The 24,308-nt window shown below is 45.6% G+C and overlaps 4 protein-coding genes across 4 annotated transcripts; 2 read left to right on the plus strand and 2 right to left on the minus strand.

The window, feature by feature from the left end:
- Nucleotides 1–488: 488 nt before the first annotated feature.
- On the plus strand, nt 489–4,072 carry LOC115407745 (glutathione S-transferase Mu 3-like). Its single transcript, XM_030118212.1, has 8 exons — nt 489–649; nt 2,349–2,424; nt 2,506–2,570; nt 2,662–2,743; nt 2,824–2,921; nt 3,003–3,098; nt 3,364–3,474; nt 3,686–4,072. Exons 1-8 carry the CDS (start codon nt 608–610, stop codon nt 3,779–3,781), a joined length of 666 nt encoding a protein of 221 aa, XP_029974072.1. The 5' UTR covers nt 489–607; the 3' UTR covers nt 3,782–4,072.
- A 360-nt stretch (nt 4,073–4,432) lies between these two features.
- eps8l3b (EPS8 signaling adaptor L3b) lies at nt 4,433–10,269 on the minus strand. Its single transcript, XM_030117802.1, has 19 exons — nt 10,232–10,269; nt 9,956–10,083; nt 9,674–9,738; nt 9,437–9,595; nt 9,124–9,267; nt 8,953–9,038; nt 8,680–8,870; nt 8,450–8,568; nt 8,168–8,282; nt 7,823–7,887; nt 7,677–7,751; nt 7,443–7,588; nt 7,090–7,276; nt 6,905–6,939; nt 6,625–6,712; nt 6,404–6,547; nt 6,212–6,300; nt 5,239–5,371; nt 4,433–5,155 (listed from the first exon to the last, which is right to left on the minus strand). Exons 1-19 carry the CDS (start codon nt 10,267–10,269, stop codon nt 5,114–5,116), a joined length of 2,049 nt encoding a protein of 682 aa, XP_029973662.1. The 3' UTR covers nt 4,433–5,113.
- Nucleotides 10,270–11,445: 1,176 nt separating this feature from the next.
- On the minus strand, nt 11,446–15,118 carry atp5pb (ATP synthase peripheral stalk-membrane subunit b). Its single transcript, XM_030118211.1, has 7 exons — nt 14,959–15,118; nt 13,393–13,429; nt 13,137–13,282; nt 12,870–13,033; nt 12,654–12,779; nt 12,363–12,542; nt 11,446–11,706 (listed from the first exon to the last, which is right to left on the minus strand). The coding sequence occupies exons 1-7, from the start codon at nt 14,984–14,986 to the stop codon at nt 11,629–11,631; spliced, it is 759 nt and encodes a 252-aa protein (XP_029974071.1). The 5' UTR covers nt 14,987–15,118; the 3' UTR covers nt 11,446–11,628.
- A 2,494-nt stretch (nt 15,119–17,612) lies between these two features.
- traf3ip3 (TRAF3 interacting protein 3) lies at nt 17,613–23,887 on the plus strand. The gene is made up of 14 exons (XM_030119779.1): nt 17,613–17,784; nt 18,231–18,659; nt 18,737–18,872; nt 18,953–19,058; nt 19,459–19,486; nt 19,594–19,623; nt 20,285–20,380; nt 20,950–21,021; nt 21,277–21,417; nt 21,809–21,928; nt 22,019–22,154; nt 22,231–22,376; nt 22,933–23,049; nt 23,210–23,887. Exons 2-14 carry the CDS (start codon nt 18,264–18,266, stop codon nt 23,408–23,410), a joined length of 1,725 nt encoding a protein of 574 aa, XP_029975639.1. The 5' UTR covers nt 17,613–17,784; nt 18,231–18,263; the 3' UTR covers nt 23,411–23,887.
- The last annotated feature ends 421 nt before the right edge of the window (nt 23,888–24,308 follow it).

The raw sequence follows: 24,308 nt of genomic DNA on the forward strand, positions 1-24,308 counted from the left end.
CCCCTGTCATAAAGGGTTAACAAGTAAAAAGAGAGGATGTAAAGAGGGAAAGTATTTATGCTCACATATTGGAAGTAAAGCAAAAAAATCCTCAAAAAAATAGATACTCATATAAAGTAAAGCACACACACCTGAAAGTAATGTACAAATACTTTGCTGCAATTTGATTTTAAAAAGTTACATAATTGATCCTGGAATGCAGGACTCATTAAAATGTTGCCATGTGTTTACATGAGACAGTTGGTTTTGCAGTTTTTAAAACTTTTTGCAAAGAGAAGAATGCAGAATGGGAAAGCTGGTGACCTCTGACCTCTGACCTGCAGCCTCTCTCTGCTGGCTCATGCTGACTCACTCCTGTCAGACCTCTACCTGGACTCTCACCTCTCCTCAGACACGCATGACGGGGCACATTCACGCCAGGTCCACACCAGATCCACGGTGCGTGACGGGCCTGAGGCCTGAGGCCACGCCCACTCTCCCCGCCCCGCACACGTGCGCCCCGGGTCTTCTTGAACAGCTCCGCGCGCCCCTCCAGCTCAGTCCGACGGTCCTCCGCAGCAGCTCCAGCACCTCCAGCCGCCTCGCGCTCTCCGAACAAACCGCCAAGATGTCGAACAAGATGGTTCTGGCTTACTGGGACATCCGCGGGGTGAGTCGGCTCGCCTCTCCATTGTTCCCGCGCCGGGCGCGCGCTCCAGACTGCAGCCGCCTGCTGCGTGGAACTGCGCGCGACCGCCGCTTTCTCAACGCTTTCCTGCACGCTTTGACTTTTAAGTCCCGTTGCACGAAGTTCGCTTGATTTAAAAACTTCTAGACGTGACTTTTCTTTGATAATTGTCTGCTCGCCGTCGCGTTGCGTAACCGCGCAGCACGCATGCTCCAAGTGTGAGACGGCCGCTCTCGTTATTTCCAGTTTCTGACGCGTGTGAAAGAAGCAATCTGATCTGTGCGCGTTTGGTGTGCACGCTGTGCGCGGTGCAGGCAGACGGGCCTTTGTGCACATCCAGTCCCATTGTTGGAGAAAGTTCACTGGATTTAATCCTCCCTGAATGACTCCACAGGCCGCACCGCCTCTTAAATAACAAGAATATCAATCTCAGCTTTCCCTTTCACCGTCTCACAATCCCTGTGCTCATTTAAACCTGCGCTTTCTGCCTCAACTCTCAAACCCAGTCCTAAAGAAATCTAGAAAATGTTGAAAATGAAGTTTAGGATGAAAAAGTTGTTCTTTACTCCTTGCACTTTTTATATTTTCTAATGCACAAAATAATGCAGAATACAATGTATAGCGTCGAGCAGATGCAATAATCTCTCATTTCAGTGGTTTTAGTGTCGCTCAACTTTATTCAAAGGAGGTTTGAAGTGTTACTTCTTGCAGCCTTGGAGCAAAAGTAGGGATTTATCACAGTAATCCCCAAATATGTCAAGTTAATGAGATCAAAAATCTAAAATATTCACATTTCTATCATTAAAATATAAATTAAAACTAAGATAAGTAAATAAAAAGCTGTAAACCAGTATTGTAAAACGTGTTAATAAACGAGCTTTTAGAAACGGCTTGAAACAATTGAAAGAATAAATTTGCTGGACATGTATGCTTTATTGGTTCCTGGCAGTGATAAAGTATTATTCATCTATTGGGCGCCATGACAAAAACCTCATTCACAGCACTGGTTAAGGTAGCAATAAAAGTTTTATGTTCCTTTGTGCTGATCCGCCTCCCAACAGGTTTGATTTTATATGCAAAATCATAAAACTCTGGATGCTTAAAACCTTTTTGCTTCTTATTCCAATTATTTTTACCTGATTAATCATGACTGTACGAGTATATATAAACGTTGAGATTGCATCTCAGTTTCAGTCCTGTTGTATCAGGAAATTAATACAGCTTCCTCATTGTCATGAAGATGACAATATATTTAAGAAACTAAACAAAAAATCCAATTAACTGACATGAAATGCTGAAGTTTTTACCCACAGGTTTCACACTGTGCTGTGTTTGATGGTTTCATAGCTTCTAGTCTCTTTGCAGCAAGTTGCGACTCTTAAAGGTTAAAAATAAGATTTATTGATGAGAAACGGCAGAAAGCAAGGCTGACTCATTATCTCCACCCAGCGGCCACAAAGAGGAACTACCTCAATCCTACCTCATAAACCTTTTCAATATAAGGTGATAAGATATGGTTAAAGTTTATTAGAGCTTCTGAAGCCGTTGTTAAGACAATCTGAACTTAACGCTGCAGTTCCTGAACTTACTTCTCCAGGCTGAAACCTTCCAGTTTCTGTCTGGAAATCTATTGATTCCCATTGGAAAGCTTGTGAAGCTCACACACGTGTGTGTCTTGCAGATCGGCCAGCCCATCCGCCTCCTCCTGGAGTACACCGGCACCAACTACGAGGACAAGTTCTACGTCTGCGGCGAAGGTAACTCACGACTCTAGTTTCAACTTGGAATAATCCCAATTGAAGAGCCGAAGTGTTAAAATCGCCCCGTTTCTAACGCAGCTCCAGATTATGACAAGAGCTGCTGGTTCGATGTGAAGTCGGAGCTCGGCATGACCTTCCCCAACGTGAGTCTGTCCAAACATGCGTTTACCTGTGAGTTAGACGAGTTGAAGGCATGAGAAAGTGACGGCGGTGCGGTCTGGCGTCTCGCCGCAGCTCCCCTACCTGGTGGACGGAGAGAGGAAGCTCGTGCAGAGTAACGCCATCATGAGATACATCGCCCGCAAGCACAACCTGTGTGAGTGTTCAGGATCCGCTTCAGGCAGACAGACAGGCAGGGATCCCAGAGCCAGCTGACCTCCTCCTGTGTGGTTCCAGGTGGGAAGACCGAGGATGAGCAGGTGCGAGTGGACTTCATCGAGAACCAGGCCATGGACTTCAGGAACGGGTTCGTGAGGCTGTGCTACATGGACTATGTGAGTATTCAGACGAATGAACTCAGAAAGCTGCACTTCCTCCTCTTCCTGCCGCCTGACGCTGGTTTCTCCTCATCTCAGGACACCCAGAAGGACACGTACCTGCAGAACTTGGGCGAGCCGCTGGGTCAGTTCTCTACTTTCTTGGGAGACAGGAAGTGGTTCGCTGGTGACGAGGTACGAGGCCGAGTGTCCGTCAGGACCTTTCTCCGTCATCAAACAATCCTGCAGATTCACAATTGCACATTGTGAAAGCGTCAATAGTAATAGTGGATCGGAAATTCTGTGAACTGATTTGGACATTTAATATCTTCACTGAGCTGAATACTGCCACCTAGTGGCTGCAGATGAGAAGCATCCAACCACCACACCCTCCGACGGTGCTGACCTGATGTTTCATGTCAGAGTAATGGAGTAAAACCCGACGTTTTCCTTCCAACAGATCACCTTTGTTGACTTCATCATGTACGAGCTGCTGGACCAGCACAAGTTGTTCGATGCCAACACTGTCTCCAAATTCAAGAACCTGTCTGACTTCCTGGACCGTTTCGAGGTGAGAGCGCCGGGTTATATTGTTCTGAAGGACCCGTTTACACGATGGTCAGAGCCACTGAAAACACTACTTCATGCGGACTGTCCACTTCCCTGCTCACTTGAAACGCCGTCGTGTAAACGGGGCTTTAATGACGGCATTGCCTGGTGATGATATCTGATAGGAGCTTCCTCTGAGCTGTTTGTTGAATGAGTGAACTGTGTGATCGCAGGCTCTGGACAAGATCAAGGCTTACCTGAAGTCCGACAAATACATCAAGACTCCAATCAACAACAGGATGGCCAAGTGGGGAGGCAAGAAGGAGTAAAGAAAACACCGGGATTTCAAGAAACGATGAAGACAAACACAAATATTCACAACCGAAACTAAACCCAAGACATCCAGAATAGTCCATCTGACTCATTTCTTCTTTTTGTAGTCATGTCCAACATATTTTCCTCTGAACATTTCTTTGTTTCAAAGTCAATGCAGGAGGAAAAAAATACTAATTTGCACTAATATTGTAAAGATGTAGGCACTCTTCAACTCAAGCATTTGTGACTTGTTGTATTTGACGGAAACCTTTTTGGACCAAATAAAGTGAGTCTTGTCTTTTGAATTTGTCTCATTCATTTTGGGGTTTTATTGAAGCATTTAGGATATTTGTGTTGAATTACTGGCACAAAATCACAGTCTTCAACATGCAAAATGTGTCTGCTTAAATATGTCTGGAAACGTTCATGGATTGTGTGTTCTGTGTTCATCTTCACAATAAAACTGAAACAAGAGACAATTCAAATAAACACAACAGCATGTCATTAACATTAACTCATTACATTTAATCTATTACTCAAATCAAGTCATTCCAGTAAAATGACCAGAATCACTTTCATCCATACGGGTCAAAAGATTGTTGCTAGATGTGTTTTGTAAACAGGGAAAACGATGTCAATGAGAAAGTCAGACAGAATTTAGCACATCAATTTATTTGACAACTTCCTGGAAAATGTACAAAATCCAGCCATTATCTGCCCTTTAACAACAATTGATTACATGTTTATGCCTCACAGATTCTGATCAATAAATCATTAACTGGTTAAGTGGTAAATAACCTGCAGTTCCCCCTGTGTCCAGTAGATGATCCAGTTTAAAGGTAACATTAGTGATTTCAACACTACTGAGACTGCATAAGCATTTTTTTTGTTTCTGGTTAGTCACAAAAAATAAGATTTAAATAAATGTGGAAATAACTGTGCTGCACTTCGTGCAATATAAATAAAGTTGAACTGACAGAGGGCTACTGAATGACCCTTGGAAAAGTACATGATACCTTCTTTATTTACACAAAATCAAAGAGAAATGTGTCAGAAGAAAGAAAGAACTTAATTTAATGGAGCACAAAATATAATTATATTTTTGTATTTAATGATAATTTGGGATATTTGTGTTGAATCAGGCACAAAAACTGGCTTGAAATAAGCAACAATATATTAACTTCAAGAGGAAAACTGGAGTGACTGACATGTGATGTTCACAAATTACACAACGAAATCATGTTTTTCCTGAAACAATCAGCAGCTGTAGTGAAATGGATCATAATAACAGATACGACAAAATCGATGGCAGTTTCAGATGTTGATCCACAGCTGAAGGACGGAGTTCAGTAGCCGCCGTTGTACATGCCTGACTGTTCGCTGGCCAGCTGCAGGAAACGGGATGAAATCAGGATCACTGGTGTGCTGCAGTGTGTACGTGTGTGTGTGTTTGTGTGGATCTTTCACTCACTGCAATGGATGATTTAACAGCCTGAAGCTGGAAGAAGACTTTTCCTCCCTCCTCGGGACACACGGTCTTGATTTCATTCTTGCTCATCCCTAGAAGGAGTTTCCCGTTCAGGACGCCCAGGCTGGACACGGTGCTGCAAAGAAGATACAACAGAGAACATCCATGACTCCGTGTACTTCAGCCATTGAATCTTACATGCCAGAAATAGGAAGGTCCTCAGAGTACGTCGTCAGTGGGATTTGAACCAGTACCTGTAAGCCACCACTTCCACACGTAATCATCATTTAACTAGTTTTGAGTCCGAAACTAATTTTTTCAAAATAAATTATGTAATTATGAAACCGAGGGGTTAAAAATCACTTGTGGGGTTCCGCAAGGCTCAGTCCTGGGACCTTTTATGCCTCAGATCATGGATCATTACACAGACAACACAGTGCCAGTGAATGACCACAAACCTTTATCAGCACTTTTTACAACTTCACTGTTTTTGGCGCCAAAGAATAAAAAGTTAAAGGTCACCTTGAGTCCATGTCAGCAGCTGAGGACTGCTGACAAACTCACTTCTTCTAAACGAGGTCTTAAGACATTAGTATTTACATCAAACCTTCATGAACCAATAGATTTTACTTATTTTGTCTTTGTAAAGCACTGTGTCTGAATGGTGTTACAGAAATACATCTGCCTTGCCTAAAACTCCACTAATTCCATATCAAGCTTCATTTTGGGAGATTATTGGTGGAGAAAGCAGTGTTGCTCTTCTACCACTTCATTTCATTCCAAACTCTGTTTCAGGCCAGTTTGAAGGATGTCAAAGACAGATCACTCTGTTCAAATGTGAGTCGTAAAAGTGAAAAATACTCAAAGTACAGAAAAGTCAAGTACGTTGTCAGTTGCCACCTCTGAGATTGTCCAGCCGTATTGGACAGTACAGGATAAGACCTCTGTGGATCTGATGATGGAGAGCACCACTCACATGCTGGAGAAGCCTTTATGTCGGAGCCAGGCTTTGACATCTGCAGGAGTGGAGTTCATGTCCAGGGTCATGCCGCCGCGAGCGTCCCTCTGCCAGGACACGACGGGACAAATGAGCAGGGGTGAAACACGAGGAGGAGGGAGGAGGGAGGAGACGCAGGACGGAATAGAGAACGGAAAGAATGAAACTCACCGGGACACTCTGCGGAGAGCCGCCGCCGCCGCCGCCACCACCGCCACCGCCCCCTCTGATGGGCTCCAGGACGTTCTGGGGAACGTTGCCTTCCTGTCCGCGGGAGTTCTGGACCAGCCACCAGCGAGTGCTTTTCTGGATCACCTGCACCGCAGCAGAATCACTTCATCCACGTCTGTTCCTTTCATTAACCTGAGAGTGTGTGTGGTTTATCGTCTCACCTTCACCTCCTCTCCCGTCAGGATGCTCAGCTCACGGCTGTTCCTCGCCGTGAAGTCGTATATGGCACGCATGTAGAGGGGCGGCTCGCTGGAACGAACACACACACACACACACCGAGAATCATTATATGACACAGTGACTTATTACTTATATTTCATGGTAGAGAATCTGTACTACATGACGTAAATGTGAACAGTAGAGACAGTGAAGTCTGATCTGTCACACAGATATCAGGTATTTGCAGAAAAACATATTTAGTTGTTCTGTAGAAACACTTACTCTTGTGGTGAATTCCATGAACTGTTGTGATCAGGCTGAAGGAGACAAAAATACAGCAAAATGTCAATAAATACACAGCGTTTCTATCTAATATATCATCTTTAAAAAAAAAAAAAACAAACATTTTACTCAGTGATGCTCAGTAGTAGTTTCACGTGTTGAACTATATTTAAAGGTCTTCGCACCTCGTCCTGCTGCCTCGGCGTCCTCCCCATCATCTGGCCCTCGCCGGGTGGTTCGTATGGGGAGGCGTTGCCGCGTCTCGGCAGGCTGTCTTGCTGAGGCGGGGGGGCGTAAATGGGGGCGGGCGGCTGCCAGCCGCTGTAGAACTGCGGGACGTACGGTTCCACGTTACCCTCGGGCCACCTGGACCTGTGGGGAGGCAGGGGGGGGGGGGGGGGGCGAGGGGGACGGGAAAGCCGAAGCGACATCCAACAGGTCAGGGCTTCGGATTAGCCTGGCGCCATCATGTTTCTGAGTTGATAAATCTGGCTGAAATATCAATAAATCAAGTGTGAAATCTAAATTCCTGCCGTACCGGGGAATGAACCAGCTGTTTCCCAGACTCTTCCACAGCTGGTCCTCGTCCGGGGTCACGACCTGCTCCAGCAGCTCCACGGCCGAGTCGGTCAGCAGGGGCGACACCACATTGGGTGGGTACCGAGTGTCGTACTGAAAGACCGTCTGTAGGGAACCAGGAGGAGCCGTCAGGACCAGGATCTGGAGGGTTCCAGGTCTGGATGGCAATTTGAGAGCGGTTCTGACGACTCACCTGTCCCAAACTGCTGAAGAAGATGTGGACGTAGTCGACGGCGCTGGGGTTGGACAGCAAGCCGTCCAGCTGACCCTGGAACAGCAGGACGTCAGATTTCTCCGGTCTAAACACTCAAACCTGGACGTCTGAAGGGAGCTACGTACCAGCAGGTTAAATCCATATTTGACTTTCTGGAGAAAAAGGACATATTCCTCCCAGGGCGGCAGACCTGTGGACGGAAAACAGAGTTCTTGTAAAATATGGATAAAAAAATAAATAAATAAAATAAAGCCTTCCTGTTTGTTTTCAAGATTTGCTTTTTAATTGAAAGAAGGAAAATATGATTCAAGACAATTGAAAACTAAAATACGATACACATTTGTTTCTGTTCTGGGTTAAACTTCAACTATCATTTTATATACTGAAAATGGATAAAATAAAATCATGACGTTGCCTGCAGTTGCTACATTGTTGTTTGCTCCAAAAACACTCAGAACTGGAAATATCACCGTTTTTCATTGCTTTCTTCCTCCGTTTCTTCTTCTTGCCGCTGTTCTCTTGAGCAGCGGCCGCCACTTTGTTCATGAAGATCTCTAAGTCGTCTAAGACGTGGTTTAAAATTTCCTGGGGAAAGAAAATTAAGATGAAATAAGAGTCTGAAACGTTCAAATTCCAGACTGACAAACGTATCTCTGAAAGTGGACTGCTTTCCTGTTTTGTAACTCTTATCTTCCCGGGTGAGCTGCACCCTGGGTCGTAACAGTTAATGAGTCGTTACATAACACACACACCGTGTTCCGGTCCACCTCCAGGCCCTCGGGAGCAGCCACCGGCTCGGGGCTGCTGCGTCGCTCGGGATACGCCGCCGGTTCTTCCTGAGGAGTGTAGCTTCGTTGAACAGTCGCATACTCTACATTTGGAAAAGAAAATTCAGCGTTGTCAAACTTGACCTGAATCTAATGATTCTATGACGACAGCGGAGGACCTCGGGAGGGTCCTGGAGGCATCCAGGTGTTGTTACCTGGCTCCCTGCTTCTCCACGGTTCCTCCGGAGTCTGGATCCTCTCCGGAGTCTGAAACCTCTCCGGAGTCTGAAACCTCTCCGGAGTCTGAAACCTCTCCGGAGTCTGGATCCTCTCCGGAGTCTGGATCCTCTCCGGCTGCATGGGAGATAGGGGGCGACGCTGATGGATGATGTTGTTGAGATTGTTCCTGAAGACACAAACAGACCGAGGCGATGAGCCCACTGCAGGGACCTCTCCATCCTCCGCCTCCTTCTGTTCCCACGCCGTACCGGATGTCGTTCTGTTCTCTGCGAGGCTCAGCCTGACCCCTTCCCTTCCTAATCAGCTTATCCAGATCACTCTTCACCATTTCTGCCTGTTGAGAGACATCAGACGTTCAAGGCGGCGGTTTGGAAGGTGTTTGTTTGAGGCGCAGGTCCCGGCGGTAGGGCTGGACTCACCCCGGTCTCCTCACACTGGAACAGGTAGACCTGCACTCTGCCGCGCTGCCGCAAGCTGACCGTCAGCAGGGAGTTGTAGGCACAGCTGTCCAGCACCGCTTTGGTCTGGACGATGGCGCTCAGGGGCAGAGCCTCCAGCTCGTCCTGCAGGGAGAGAGGATGAAATGTGAGATTTATCCCACGATGGAGAAATTCCCGTGTTGCAACAGAAAATGATCAATAACAAGGTGAAAAGGAAACACGTGGTAAGTCATCTATTTGTAATCAGATCTGCTGGCAGGTGTAGAGTGAGGGGCGTTCGCCGCCGGCCCACCTTGGTCTCGATGTCGCTGAGCAGCAGGTATCCTCCCTGGACGTCCATCAGCATGTCCTGAGGCCACACGCGACCTTTGGCGTCCAGGTGCTTCAGCTTGGCCACGCAGTCGTCCAGCGTCCTCATCTCCCGTCCGTCCAGATCAGTGGTGAACAGGTGCTGTGAAGGCAGCGCGGCAGGTCAGAGGACGAAGGACGGCCCTGACAGCGGTGAAAAACCCCGGACCGGGTCTCTCACCTCCACTCGGACGACAAAGTTGTCCGACGGTCCGGTCAGCGTCTCGGAGTACTCCTGCCTCTGCTCTGATGGGGAGAAAAATGCTTTCACTTAAAACCAAAACAAGACAGGCAAATTCCAGAAGCAGACTGAGCTTTAACCACTGCTACTGTCAGTTCAGTCCATGGAATGAGTGAGAGCTGCACTCCAGCTGCTCCAGTTTCAAACCTTCATTCTCAGTTTTCCACTCAGAGATGAATCATTTCACTGACATTTATATTTTCCCCCCACTGTTGAACGTACTGTATATGGATCTTCCGCCGGGCCTGAACATGCCATTCCTCTGCAGCGGGGACGGCGACGGCGACCGCCTGGGCTCGTCCTGCTGGAAGGCACGTCGGTGCTGGGGAAAGTCTTCTGGCGAGAAGCCTCTGAAACACAACGTCACGGGTGAAGCCGACGCTCGGCTGAAGCACGGCGGGAACGAGATAATGTGAGTGCTTATCAGGGGAGGGCCACCAAATCATGCCAGGACCACACCTGAGATCAGATGACCCCTGACCCCGAAGGCTCACTCACCCCGGGGAGTAGGAGAAGCCCCTCGGATTTCCAAACATGGTTGATGAACGCTAAGAGAGGAAAACCCGGAGCTGCTCAGACCTGAAAGAACAGATTCAAGGATTTGCTTAAACAGTGTGTAAATCCACCCACAGACACGTCTGGTCTCCTTTTCTATCAGAACAACCAACACAGTGTGAAAGTGTTTATTAGTCGAGGGTTAGTTTTGATATTCCATGAAGTAACAATCATAGTTTTTCATCTGAAACCAACCATATTCACTTGTTCTTCAAAGAAATTAACTCTGAATATTCAATAAACATCACTCATCAATGTCATTTTCTGGCAGCAGATGTTCAGATTAAAGATGCTGAATTAGACAGAATCTGTGATAGATTAGCTAAAATTACATGTTAAGAGCCATTAGATGTGACTTTTGGACGTGTGGTTCACACATTTATGTAATCATTGTGCTATGAGCTCGAGATCAGTGATAAGAAAGCGTTAACAAAGCCAAGTACAGTTAATTAGTGACAGATGGTAAATAAATGACCCACATTTCTTTTAACTTCCTCAAATTTGCTAATAAACTGAGCAAATTGAAACGGTGGATGAGCTGTACTGACATTTCTTTCCACATTTGTCCGTCGCCCCATGAGTTCACATCCAGTGTTTTACTGAGGTTTCACATTTAAGACAACTAGAAAGAGGAAACATCATCTCACCTTCACCAAAAGCAAACGCTTACAACAGGATGTTTTAACGCCACTAGTGAAGACTTAGACCTTCTTCAGTTCAGTAATCACAGAACATTCACGTCTTTACTGGCAGTTCTTCTCAGGAATCATCACCTTATTTCTTAAAAATCATTTTCCAGCAAACGAAAACAGAAAAAGAAAACCCTAGGCATTTGCTCCTGGAACAACTTACCCACAAGATCTCCTCAACCTCGACTTGAGAGCAGCTGGATCGAAGTGTGGCAACCTGACGGGAGCGTCCAGTAAAAAACAGGGCTGGTCGTCTGAGGAGCGGCGTAGAGGACGGTGATTCTGAATCGCATTATGAGTACAAAGGTTGAGAAAAGCGTCACCGCGACCAAAGGTCTCACTGGAAACACTCCCACACCCCTTCAAGACTCGACTGCACAGCGTCATGGAAACAAAATGGACTGTGAAAGATAAAATACTGACAAAAAAAAAAAAAAAAAAAAAAGACGTGAAATGAAACCAAGGGAGTCAGAGTTGAATAAGAGACGTATTTATTTTAGCATCTGCTGACGTGTAAAGACTGTACACAACCAAACTCTCCACAGAGACGGTCAAGAGGGAATAGTTTATTCTGGAAAGGAAAAGCGGCGTCTCGTCTCAGGACGTTGAGCTGAAGGTTTGGAGGAGTTTCCTCTCCGGCTAAGGAACGCTTCAGACGGCGGCCGAGGCCTGAGCCGTCTTCGACAGCGCCTTCAGGTCTGTGATGCATTTAGCGATGCTCTCCTTCTCCTGAAACAACAAAACAAAAACAATCAGCACTTTGAATCTTCCTGCTGGAAGAAACACACGAGGAGGCAGATTAGTTTAAACTGGATAATATTTAACTTTATTCTGCAGTAACCAAATAAATACAAACTATCTCAGTTTGTCAAAGCATAAAAGATCAATGAGAACCAAAGGGATTAACAATCTTTTTCTAAATCCTACTTCAGAGAACATTAAACTTCACTTTCATCTTGATCATTTATTCATATTGTTGGGTCTGAAACTGTTTCAATCCTTTGATTTGAATGTTTTCTGCAGTGAAACCATCAGATTTAAACCATTTCCCCCATATGAGAGCGCCACTGTGCTCCTCTACAAACGCTTCCTAGCAACGATACAGTGACTCCAGTCTGTTTGGATAAATGCATTCAGCTGTGAAACGCCTTGTTGGCCCAGATCAAACTGAAAGGTTTCAGTCCTGAAAGAGATGATGTTGTCCGATAAAAAGGTCTGTTCAGGGAAACGACTCCAGTTCTGACTGTTGGTGGTAAAAAACCTCAAGAATCTGGTCTCATCTGACTCTAAACACGCTGCTTTTAAACACGTTTCACATGGACTCACACAAACAGACACAAATCATCCGGGAAACAAAAAAACTGGAAACTGAAACCCGTGCCGACCTGCTGAGGAGTGATGCTGCCGATGACGCTCTTCTCCACCCAGTTGACCATGTGCTCCTGTTCCATGCGGCGGTGCAGGTCCTGCAGGGCGATCTGGTAGTCCAGGCGTCTCTTCACCTCGTTGGTCACCATGTGTAGCCTCTCCCTGTAGTTGATCTCCAGCAGCATGGCCACGTTGTTCTGGGAAGCGGACAGGAGGGCGTGAAGATCACAGCGGCGTGTTCTGGATCCGGTTTACTACATTCGACTGGACTCGATCTACTTGACACGTCCACACTCGATGCTTCTCACCCTCTTGGCGTCGAAAAGCAGCGGCCTTCCCTCTGCTCTCCACTGCTCCTTCTTCTCATCCTCGATGGCCTGAGCCAGGCTGGTCATGGCCACGTCCTTCACCTCCTGAGCCTTGGCCACCTTTTCCTGTGAGACAGTGAGGGTGGGGGTTCAACGCCGAGTGTGAGGGGAAAACGTTCGCTGCCCACGAGGACGCCTGAAAGGTTCTCAGCTTACTTCGTTCAGCTTGTCGGCGAACGCCGCCACGCTTGGGCCGAATTTCTTGACAGCGTAGATAATGACGGCGCCGATGGAGGCGGCGGCAAAGGTCTCGTGGTTGATGACGTAGATCTCCTTGGAGAGCAAGTAGACGAGGAGGCCAGTGCCCAGCATGTAGGGTCCTGTGGAGAGAGAAACGCAGCCATGATGAAGGTCTCTTGAGGTTTTGGTGTAAACAGTAACGTATACTTGAAAAAACACGAGATACTGTTGAAAACTACCAACCTGTGACTCCAGTTTTGGGATAGAGGATCTGGAAAAGCTCGTCTGGGATGATGCCATGGCGGACTTTGCCCCCCTTCTCTGGCAGGGGGGGGACGGGGGCCAGGCTCTGGGAGGATGTGTGCAGGGAGCGGGACGCATGGACCACGCTGTGGGACACGGACGCGATAAAAGCTCAGTCAACAAAACCAGCCTGGTCCACCATGCTGCTAGAAAGTGATCATGTTGTCAACAATGGAAAGAAGTGAAACACTCGTACCCGGCTCCAATGGGGCCGCTGCCTTTCAGGGCATTGGCTGGAAAAAACAGAACAGAGAGCAGGCTGATGTTTAATTTCATGTGCTTCCAGACGCTGCTGATCTGTTTGCATCATACTCAACCAACCTGGACAAACCACATCTAAATTCCTACAAAGGAGTCTTTAAAACAGCTACACTCCCTCAGTAACTGATCCAGGGAGTTTTGAGGTAGATCATGTGAATCTAAACCATCGCTGCATTAAGCTGTTTTCTGATTAAACCTTTTCCAGATGTTTTTGTAATATTTCTCTCCTCATTTAGCCCTTCGGTGTGACCACTTGCTGCTGCTGCATGGCATTATGGTTTCTCCTCTGCTTCAAGGACACAGCTGGTGCTTCAGGATCTGTGATGATGTCTCTATGTCAGCTGTTATGATCTCTTTGCCATCTTCTATCTCCGACAAGGAAACAGTTCATAAGTCAGCATCAGATCTAAATTTATTTCTAATATTTATCTAAAATAGCAACAATACCAAGTATTATCTTATATTTGAAGTTACGAGTGTCAAACACCTCACAATTTCATCTGGATCAGCAAAATGGTGATATGATAACTTGCAAAAAAATTTCTTATTGTGGCTCAGAGTATACATGATGGAAATATCTGTATATTCTTACAAAAACCAAAAAACTGAATGAAATGAAAAAAACAAGTTTAAAAGTTGTCTCTTCACAGTAGGAAAATAACCTCTAAATAAACTAGACCAATGGAATGTTAAGTATAAGCATTAATAAAAAACTAGATCTACTTTCTCCCCAAATCCACAAAAAATCAAACACTAAACCCACATTTAATATTTTATATTGCGTTGTGGTTAAGTTGTTGTAAATATCTCTTTGACATCTTCAAATTCTAACAAGGTTCTGCTGAATGTCTGTTAAATGGGACAACAGTATAAAATACAATTGATATTGTCAATAATGAATGTAACCTTAATGCATTCAAGCAGATGTCAAGACTTCAACCTCAAACTGACTGAAACTAAATGTGTTCATGACAACTTCATACAACTTTACCCAAGTCTACAGCTGGCTATTTACAGTAACCTGCAGCAAAGTTACTGTACACAGTGTACATGTGAGATGACAGTTTGACTGGCTTTCTCTAAGAGATGATATGCGCATTAAAAACGAGACATATAGTATAATATTGTGTCCTAAATAACCCTTGAAGAGTAGAAAGCTGCTGTGCTAACTGTCAATAAGGTGACATTTGCAGGCGTGCACCGCTAAGGTTAGCCAAGGAAGACCCAGGCAGGTTCACTGCAACCAAACAGTGGCGATATCTGATAGATCTGTGATAAAAGGTGACAGTTACAGCGATATATAAAAGCTAACAACTTAAATGAGCATGCACTAAGCTGTATGGCCCTTTAGCCAGTTAGCATTAGCATGTCTCATTCAATGCGGCCTTCACTTTACCCTTCAGCTTCACGCTCCCGTTAAACTCTTCCTTTCAGCCACGGGTCGGTTAATAACAGTAGAATAGAGCCGTGTGGAGAATATAGAGGCTGTTCAGATACAGACCTGACACCAAAACGAGCCTGGACAGCATGTTCGAAGGGAGAAGTGCGGGACTGTTAGTAGTTCTGTCTCTTCTTGCCCTTCTGAGAGAGCCGCGAGGACGGCCGGCAAACGAGAAGTCCTCCTGAAATATCGCGAGACTGGGCGAGGCAGAGCGGCTGTTGTTCAAAGAGGCACCAGCAGAGGGCGCTGCAAGCAAGGACACTATGATCGAGTCAAAGTCAAAGAAACGGAATAAATGGAACATATCACCTTTATACCTTCATACTGTTTATACCTGCACCATTTTAATGTTTTATGTGACCGATTTGTTTGTGTGTAACTTTGCGTTTACAGGTCACTGCTCAAAATAAAATCCTGGGTCTCAACGAGACTCACTTGAACACTGTATAAATAAAGGTTAAATTTAGAAAAAGAAGAAAGGAAGAAACAATAATGACAGATTCACAAAATTCTGTATAAAAATTTGCATTTCCATTGCAACACATATCATAACACCTCCAAATAGTTTAAGTCACAGCAGATAAAACAGTCAAAAGTAGGATGCAGCAAATGAAAATTGTAGAGTTAAAACAAAACAAAAAAACAAACAAACAAATAAATAAAATACCATTAAAATTATAATACAATAACTAAACCAAGAGATCAAACATCATAAAACAGGGCTTATTTGCTTGGGTATTGTTGACCTTCTTTACACATTTCAGTCACAAAGAGAGATCATTTTTTAATGCACTCCATGATGGGGGAGGTGTTGCAATTTGGTATATAAAATTTAGTTACAATATTGTTCACCATTTTTTTTTTTTTTAATCTTTCAGGAAAACACCATTCTGTATGTTTTGGAAAGTGAAGAGGTTTATGTTCACAGGGTTGGTCGTCAACCACTGATGATGGTTTTCCGGAGGTTTTGGACTGTAGTACACTCCAAGAATGTTACTAAAAAAAAAAAAAACTCAAATATTCACACTCTTCTTATGGCTGATCCTTCTGAAGCCGCTCTCACCCCTCTCAGCTATTTTTGCTGTCCCACATGGCGGCACCCTGACAGCTGAAGCAGACACTCCATGGCCTTGAACTGGAAACAGGCCACGCCCCCATCTTTTGAGAGGTGGATCAAAGAGGTCCTGTGACTTTATCTAACACTGGAGAGGCCGAGATTTTCCCTCAGAGGCTCCTTGAGGAAGACATGGAAGCCCTTCCTCTCCACTGGAGTCAGACATCTGACTCCATTGATTCACTCTATCTTCACCTGCCAATTAACCCACAGTGGGCGTTTTCTTTAAATCTATGACAGTAGTTTCTGGTTCTGAGATCTCTGCCTGGGGACGAAAAGGGTGGATGGGGAGGAAAAGAAAGAAAAGCTGAGTAAAGTTTTTTCAGTTCTTTTTGTGCATTGTGTTATTGAAGCAACAGTCTCGTCTGCCCTTGTAGACAGACATATATCACCCCGCATGAAAAATAGAGGAAAATAGGCCGAGGTCAGGCTGCAGAACCCTCCACTGAAGGGTTCTATCATGGTCAGAGACACAGCTGATCGTGTATTTCCTTAATATATAAAACTACAACAACCACACAATACACAAAATAATGTGTTGAATGTGTGTGTGCTTTTTTTTTTACTGTACAATTGTAAATCTGGCCCAAAGAAGAAAGGTTAAAGGTCAGTGTTCATCTAGACTCCATATCACTCCACCAAGGAGACTTTAGAAGACGTCAGTCTGAAATCTGGGTGCATCTATTTACTCAGAATTAATCAACCACATTAACAAAAAAAACAAAAAGCTTCAATCTGAAAACTATTACAAGATTTAAAGGATTTCTGACCAAACAAGAGTCAGAGAAACATGTTCATGCATTTATTTTCTGGATTATTGTGATGATAATCAGCTTCAAGACATGCTCCAGACATATTACACTACTCACAGAGAGTTTGGGATATTCTGGTGTGAGAAGTCAATATTTTCCATCTTATTCTCACATGTATTCTTAGACCGCATTGTTAAAAATCCACTTCCCTAATATATCTTCTTTCTTCTTCTTTGCAGATACAAGCTACACTGAAAAAGCCCACTGCCTGCGGATGTGTGTTCTTTACACGTCCCACTCACACATCCCCGCCACTAAGGCTTAGTCTAACACTGCAGTGTTTCCTGTGTGAACATTAATCCACACACACACACACACACACACACACACACACACACACACACACACACACACACACACACACACACACACACACACACACACACACACACACACTGTGCTGTGAGCATTGAAATCGCCATACACACCCCCACCGTGACCCTCTACACCTGCACGAATCATGAACTCCCCCATCACACCTAAAGGAATCATATCCCGCTTTTCTATAATCTAATTCTGCTCTCAAACATGTTTCCTGTTCTCAAGTATTAACTGCTTCACTACACTAGATTTCCTTCCATGTGAGTGCAGTAATCAAGTAAAAAAACAGAAAATGTACTGAAGCAGGCCTACAGTCACGTCAAATATCCAACCATACACAAAACACACACACACACACACACACACACACACACACACACACACACACACACACACACAGACTGGTGAGCTGTCTGTAATCTCGAGGCCCACCCGTGTCGGGCATCAGTTTGCAGCGTGTGGCTGCTGAGATAGAGGAACATATGACGCCGAGTTTCTCTGCACTTCCTGTGAAACTCTGCTCAACAGAAAGAAACACATGTCGGACAGACCGAACCCCGGCTGAGCAGAGAGAAGAGGGGGAACAGATGAGCTGGTGACGGGTTTTTTCTCCCCTGCTGCACTCAGATGTCCGTCCGGGTGAGTTTTACCCCTCGTCCCTGCTTATCACCAGTGTTTGTGACACATTATCTTGCACGTTACGACATCCAGTGCCTCCACCGGCCGCCACCGCCGCACACTGATCTGCCTCTGGCTGCTCAGCTGAGCCGCGCTTCTCATCAAATAAGAAGTTATGCTAGAGATATTTAGGATGCTATTTGCTGCACAGATCATTCTAATTGGGGAAAATATCTTGAAACGTGGTGTTTGGAGCTCAGTCTGGTGACACAGACGGTTTCTGCGTTTGAGCCTGTGAGCAATTACAAACCAGCATGTCAGAGTCTGGTTTTTTTTTTTTTTTTTGAGAAATACTTTGGGACATTTCACATTCCTCCAGGGAGAAAATATAACATTGCAAAACGCTGAAGAGTTTCCCCTCTAGACATGTAGGTGTGCAGTCATTTTCCTGATGCTCTCCACGGCAGGCATGACGCAGCACAGCAGGCAGACGAGCCGCCATGGACGGTGCACCACAGCCTTCCCCAGCCAAACACTTTGAGCAGCTGTCAGACATCCGAGCGGAGAAACGCCAGCACCTGCGTGGACGGAACAACCAGACGTCCTGCCGCAGCCCCACCAGGGAGTTGGACACCACGGAGATAAAGAACAAACTGAAGGAGAAGAGGCACGAGGAGTTCCTCAGGAGGAGGTCGGTGAGTCCGGAGCCCAGGCCGACTGGCTGCTCGTCCGAGAGGAAACCTTCAGGAGGCACCATGAGGCACCGGGGGTCAAGCAGCCAATCAGAGACACTGCATACAAACACACCGAAGAGGCCGGCCGCTAACGGACACCCCAGGATGATTCTGACGCCGAGCAGCAGCGAGACGGTCGAAGCTCCCGGCACCAGCAAACAGGTGGGAGACGTCAAATCCCAAACATCAGCCGTGGTTTCTGTTGTTCCTCTTCAGTCATCTGGAGCTGCTTTCCTCAGGATCCGCCGGGGTCGGAGCAGATCGCGGTGACCGTCCACGAGAAACCCCGAGAAAGGAAACAAGCATCTACCTCGGCAGCAGACGAGCAGGAGTGGAGCCAGCACCGCGTGAAAGGCAGACCGAAGAAACAGAGGAGTGAGGCCAAGCCCAGATCACTCTCAGGGTGAACAGTGAGGAGGAATCTTTCAAGCTGGTTTCCTTTTTCTGTTGCACAGGTCAAAAGGTCAACATCCAAACAGAAATGATTTTCCAGAGTCCGTCGGTGCAGAGTCAGGTGACCATTGAGAAGAAGATCCTGGAGAACAGCAGCATGCGGACAGAGTGAGTTTATCAACCCTGAAATCCACGGGAATCACACAGTTCAGCCCTGTGACCGCCAAAACAACGTCCTGTTTGTCAACAAGCTACACAAATCATGACTGACTGCAGCTTTATGGACCTGGTGCAGATCTCCATGACCACATTTACTCATTTTTCTGAGATAAATCCATCAATTCGGCTGAATTATTTGGAATAAAAGAGGTCAGGTGATGTTTATGCTATTATCAATACCTCAGAAATCACAAAGACCTCAATAAATGTCTTTATGTTCCAGTATTTCCCTCATTGTACCACCGTAAGCTTAGCAGAAAGCATAAAGACGTCATAAGAAATGGTTGAACTGGACTGTGGATCAGCAGCTGCGATCAGTATTGATTTATTTGATAATTTTTTCACACAGGCCCGGCTTTGTGCTGGTCAGAGAATCGGTGAGTAGAAGTCCTTCTCCTTGATCTACTGACATCTGGCATGCTTTTTCAATGTGAATTATAATGTTGAAATGATTTCAATTTGTCTTTTTTCCATCTCGTAACAGGACATTGAGAGATTAGCGAACTACTTGGAGGTAAATCAAACATTTCCTCAGATCAGAGCTGTGTGATAGAAAGTGATTCAAAATTATCCATTTGACTAGGAATACGATCAATTAGTCCCAGGACATTATCAATCACTCGATCGTCCATGAGTTCCTACAAAAGCTGCAGAGTTTTTCTGTTTAGTCATAATTTGTCTTGTTATGTAACTGATGTTACTGAAGCTTTTCAGCGCTGTTACACAACTTCACTGTGTGTGATTATGTACTATATATATCAGGCCAGACACTGAGGGATAAATGACCTCTCACTGAAGGAAATTGAAATTGTCTGTTTGTGCTCATATATTCAGAAGACGTTTGGTTGGAACACAAACTAGTGCATGATGGGTACGATTGATTACTGTACAGCTTACACTGACAAAGATCTGCTGATATCAAGTAGTTTGTTTTTACAACATTTCTTTATCTGCGTGTCTTTAGAATGTTACTGATTCAAATCACTTGTTTTGCGTGTGTGTGTGTGTGTGTGTGTGTGTGTGTGTGTGTGTGTGTGTGTGTGTGTGTGTGTGCATGCATGTGTGGAATCTCATATCATTGATAAAGTTTAAAGCTTTATGGATATCGACTGTGTCACAAACCAGAAGCTGGCGTTCTGGTGACGTTCTGACTGTCTGCTGGTTGTTGTGCCCAGGAGGCCCTGTGGAGAGAAGACTCGCTGAAGAAGAAGCTGGCGGCCCTCCAGCAGAGCACGTCTCTCCTCATGAGCTCCTCTGACGCTGTCTGGACTGTAAGACTCGGCGAGCACGGCCCGTTCAAAAACTGTGGTCCAAACACCAAGCTGCCGCCATTTTTTTTTTTTTTTTTTTTTCTTTGCTGCTGTTCTGGGTTTTGGTGTCGGGGTTGTTGTACCTGCAGTGTGTAAATGTGCTGCTGCTGCTGCTGCTGCCTCAGGAAGGCCGACGCAGCAGCCTGCGGTTGGAAGCTTCCTGCTTCCGTTCTGGTTGACGCTGCATGTTACCAGAGCAGGCTGTCAGTCTGGAGGCCAGGGCGTGCCTCTCTGTCTGCTATACATGCAGTAAATACTCATTAGCTCTCATTTATTCACTCTGGTTCTAATGATTTAAACAGAAACACTAGTGGTTTAAGTATTCTGGGTATTCTCTAAAACCTAGCAGCGCATTAAATTATATTAAATGCACTTTTAATGTGTGGAATCATTTCTCACGAAGGTGTATTACATTGAAATCAATATAATATTGAACAGAGAGCAGGACGTGCTGATGCTGTTGTCTGATGCTGCAGCCATTCGTTTTCCGTCAGAGTGTGAGAGTCATGCGTTTCCTCTCTAACCCACAGTCTCGCTTCACTGAAGATCTGCTGAGAAGTAAGATAAAGGCTCTGGAGGCGCAGCTGCACGTCTGTCTGCAGGTAGGCAGCGGCAGCCCCCAGCTTTCACCACACACACACACACACACACACACACACACACACACACACAAACACACACAGTGTCTTTGGTGTGATTTCAGAGCACGATTAAGAAATAAAAATAAACCAAGCGGGCAGGTGTGCAGCAGCGTCTGTCCCGTGACTCCCCTCTGCATGTCGAGGCCTCGCTCACGCTGCTGTGTGTGTGTGTGTGTGTGTGTGTGTGTGTGTGCGTGTGTGTGTGTGTTCCTGCAGAAGTTTCCCCCGGAGGGGATGGAGGCGCTGGCGGTGCAGAAGGAGAAGCAGAGGGTGGAGTACGAGGGGAAGGCGCTGGAGGCCCTGCAGAGGGCCACGCGGGAGAAAGCCCAGGCCCTCAGCCGGGCCGAGACGCTGCAGGTCAAAGCTCACGCCTCAGTTCAGAAAGCCAAAACAACACGCTGCTGCAGGCGTAATGTTGCTTTGGGTCCTTCAGCAAGGCATTAATCCCCCCGCAGCTCTTCATAGAGGTCTGCAACCTTTCCAGCAAAAAGAGACTGTTTTCTTTTTTCTTTTTTAGCCTTTCATAGAGATTTTATCAATTACTGGTGTCATGAATTTCCACCTTTTTTAAAGGGATTTCCTCCTTTTTAGGCCACTTTTAGTCATTTAGACAGTTTTTACCAGGACAGAAGAGTCATAAGAGTGTAAGATCTGACAAAAATGTTTGTAAACTCTGGAGAAAGAGGAGTAGATATCTCTTTCTCGGCGTGCGGTCAGACTGACTTCAGTGTTACGGTTCGCCCTGCAGGAAGCCGTGCAGCGGGAGACGGCCGAGGCTCGGAGGTGGCAGAGTCTTTACGAGGAGCTGAAGCAGAGCCAGAACGTCACCCACCAGCAGCTGCAGCAGCAGCTACACGGCCAGGCGGAGGTAGGCACCGCCGCCGTCTGCACGGCCTCGCTTCAACACGCTGGTGCCAAACTGTGTGTGTGTGTGTGTGTGTGTGTGTGTGTGGTACAGCTCTCCAGAGTCAGGCAGGACGAGCTGCAGCAGGAAGTGGCGTCACTCAGACAAGAAAAGCGAGAGCTGCAGTACAACATGTGCCTGCTGGAGGAGGACAACCAGACTCTGAGAGAAGAAATCCAGCAGCTCAGAGGTCTTTCTTCACATCGCCACTCTGAAATAGTGGAATTTCTGCACGCTTCCTCCCATTAACATCCCTCCTCTGCCAGATGTCAGCGATGAGAGCCAGGACCTCTTCATGCAGGAGTACCTGCTGTCAGAGCAAGCCGAGCCCCGGCTCAGCGTGAGGAGAGACGCCGGGCTGGAGGAGCAGCTCCGGCAGTCTGAGGAGAAGCTGCAGCTCCGGCAGAGAGAGGTGACGTGCACGCTCCCAGTCTCTCCACAGCGCTTCACGTGTTCATGAGTTCCCAGGCAGAGGAGGCAGACATGACCCTCTTTTAAACCTTAACCCTTCATCGGGCAGCTCTTCCCTCCACTCTGCTCCCCTCACTGACTCATTTATCTGGAAAACGCCGTAAATAAACCCGGTTTCAGGAAACTATTGTGCACACGAGTCCTCAGACACACACGCTGGGCTTTATTCAGTCACATCCAGGGCACTTTGTGCAAATAATACATTAAATACCAAGACGACGGTCTCAAACCTTTTCCAGTCTGGTCGCTTTATCATTTCAACTTACTTTATCGTGTGTGTGTTTTGGCTCATCAGATATTTTTGACTTTTAACTATTAAAATATCCTCAGATTCTTTTGGGAAGCTTGGAATCTTTTGGTAAATGCCTGCAGAGGGTCGCAACATTTAAGGTCATAATGAAGCATTTTTGCTTTTTGTTTACACATGCTGGAGGCAAGCACACACACTCACGCTTACGTCAGCTTGACACTGCGTGTATGTGTGTGTGTGTGTGCAGTGTGAGGAGCTGCAGACGGAGCTGGATGTGGTGAAGCAGGAGTGTCAGTCCAGCCAGGTCCGGCTGTCGCAGTGCAGAGAGGAACTCCGGAAACTCAGCCACCGCCGCAGGACAGGAGTGAGTAGTGTGTGTGTGTGTGTGTGTATGTGTGTGTGTGTGTGTGTGTGTGTGTGTCCTCCGTGGTTTTGACCTCTGCTGCTGTTCTGCTGCAGTGTGTGTCAGAGCTGCCGCTCCACAGTGTGCCTCTCACACACTCCTCTCCTGCCTCCCTCCTCAGACGCCGTGCGGGTCGCGGTGGAGTGTGTGTGTCGTGCTCTGGCTGCTGCTGGCCGTCGCCGGGGTTGCCATGTTGTACCTGTGCCATCCCCCGTTCAGGGAGCAGGCTGCTGACCTGTACGCCGACGTCTGGACCCGCATTGAAGGTTATCTGGTGGAAGCGGCCTCGTCTCCACACTCCCGCTGCGTCAGACCTATATGACCAAGATTTAGACCTGGTTGTTGTTGTTTTTATTTTTAAATTGGATTTTGTACAAAGTAGACTAATAGTATTTTTGTATTCTTTAGTTTCGTTTTTTTTTTTTTTTTTTTTGTTTCATACGGAACTGAGAGTGTGGTATGAGAAGAGCTGTGTTTGTATGTGAAAATGTGTTCATGAGTAAAACAAACTGAGTGTGAATGTCGACTGAACACGTTGTATTAGAAGAATAAAAAGTGTTTTTTATGTACTGTAAATGGCTTGTTTATTCAGCAGCACATTGTTGTATTAAAATGATTTGAAAGGACTGATTAGTTTGCTTGAATTTTGAACTGAACATCAATACAATAAACATCAATCAATATGAAACTAGTCAATTTTAATAAATAAAAAACATTTGTTATTTAAGTCCAGCTTTACTTAAAAAGGCTTTTTAGGATCATGTGGGACAGTTTTTCATTTCAATATCATTTAATCACATAAAAAAAATGTTTTTAAAAAAAATCTCTGGACACACAAATAAAGGAGTCAGTGGTTTCAAACTCATTTCATTTCATTTCATTTCAGGGGTCACATACAGCCATTCTCACCTTAGGTGGGCCAGACCGGTAAAATACAGACACAATTAACTTAAAAATTTAAAGTATAAAGTTTTTTTTTATTGTGGCAGAGATGATGAAAATACATTTTTTGAACAAAAACAAACAGTTACAAATAAACATGACTACAATCTTAATATAAAGTCAATTTTAAAGAAACCTGGTATTAAATACAGTGAAATGTCCAAAAACTTCCTGTGGCTGTTGGATTTTGGGTTTTGTAAGCATGTTCAAGCCTCTTTATATATATATAAAAAAATCAAGTTACCATAAAACAATTAGAAAAACCCAGATCAGTCTCT

This window comes from Salarias fasciatus, chromosome 20 (assembly GCF_902148845.1).
Source record: "Salarias fasciatus chromosome 20, fSalaFa1.1, whole genome shotgun sequence".
Classification (NCBI taxonomy): domain Eukaryota; kingdom Metazoa; phylum Chordata; class Actinopteri; order Blenniiformes; family Blenniidae; genus Salarias; species Salarias fasciatus.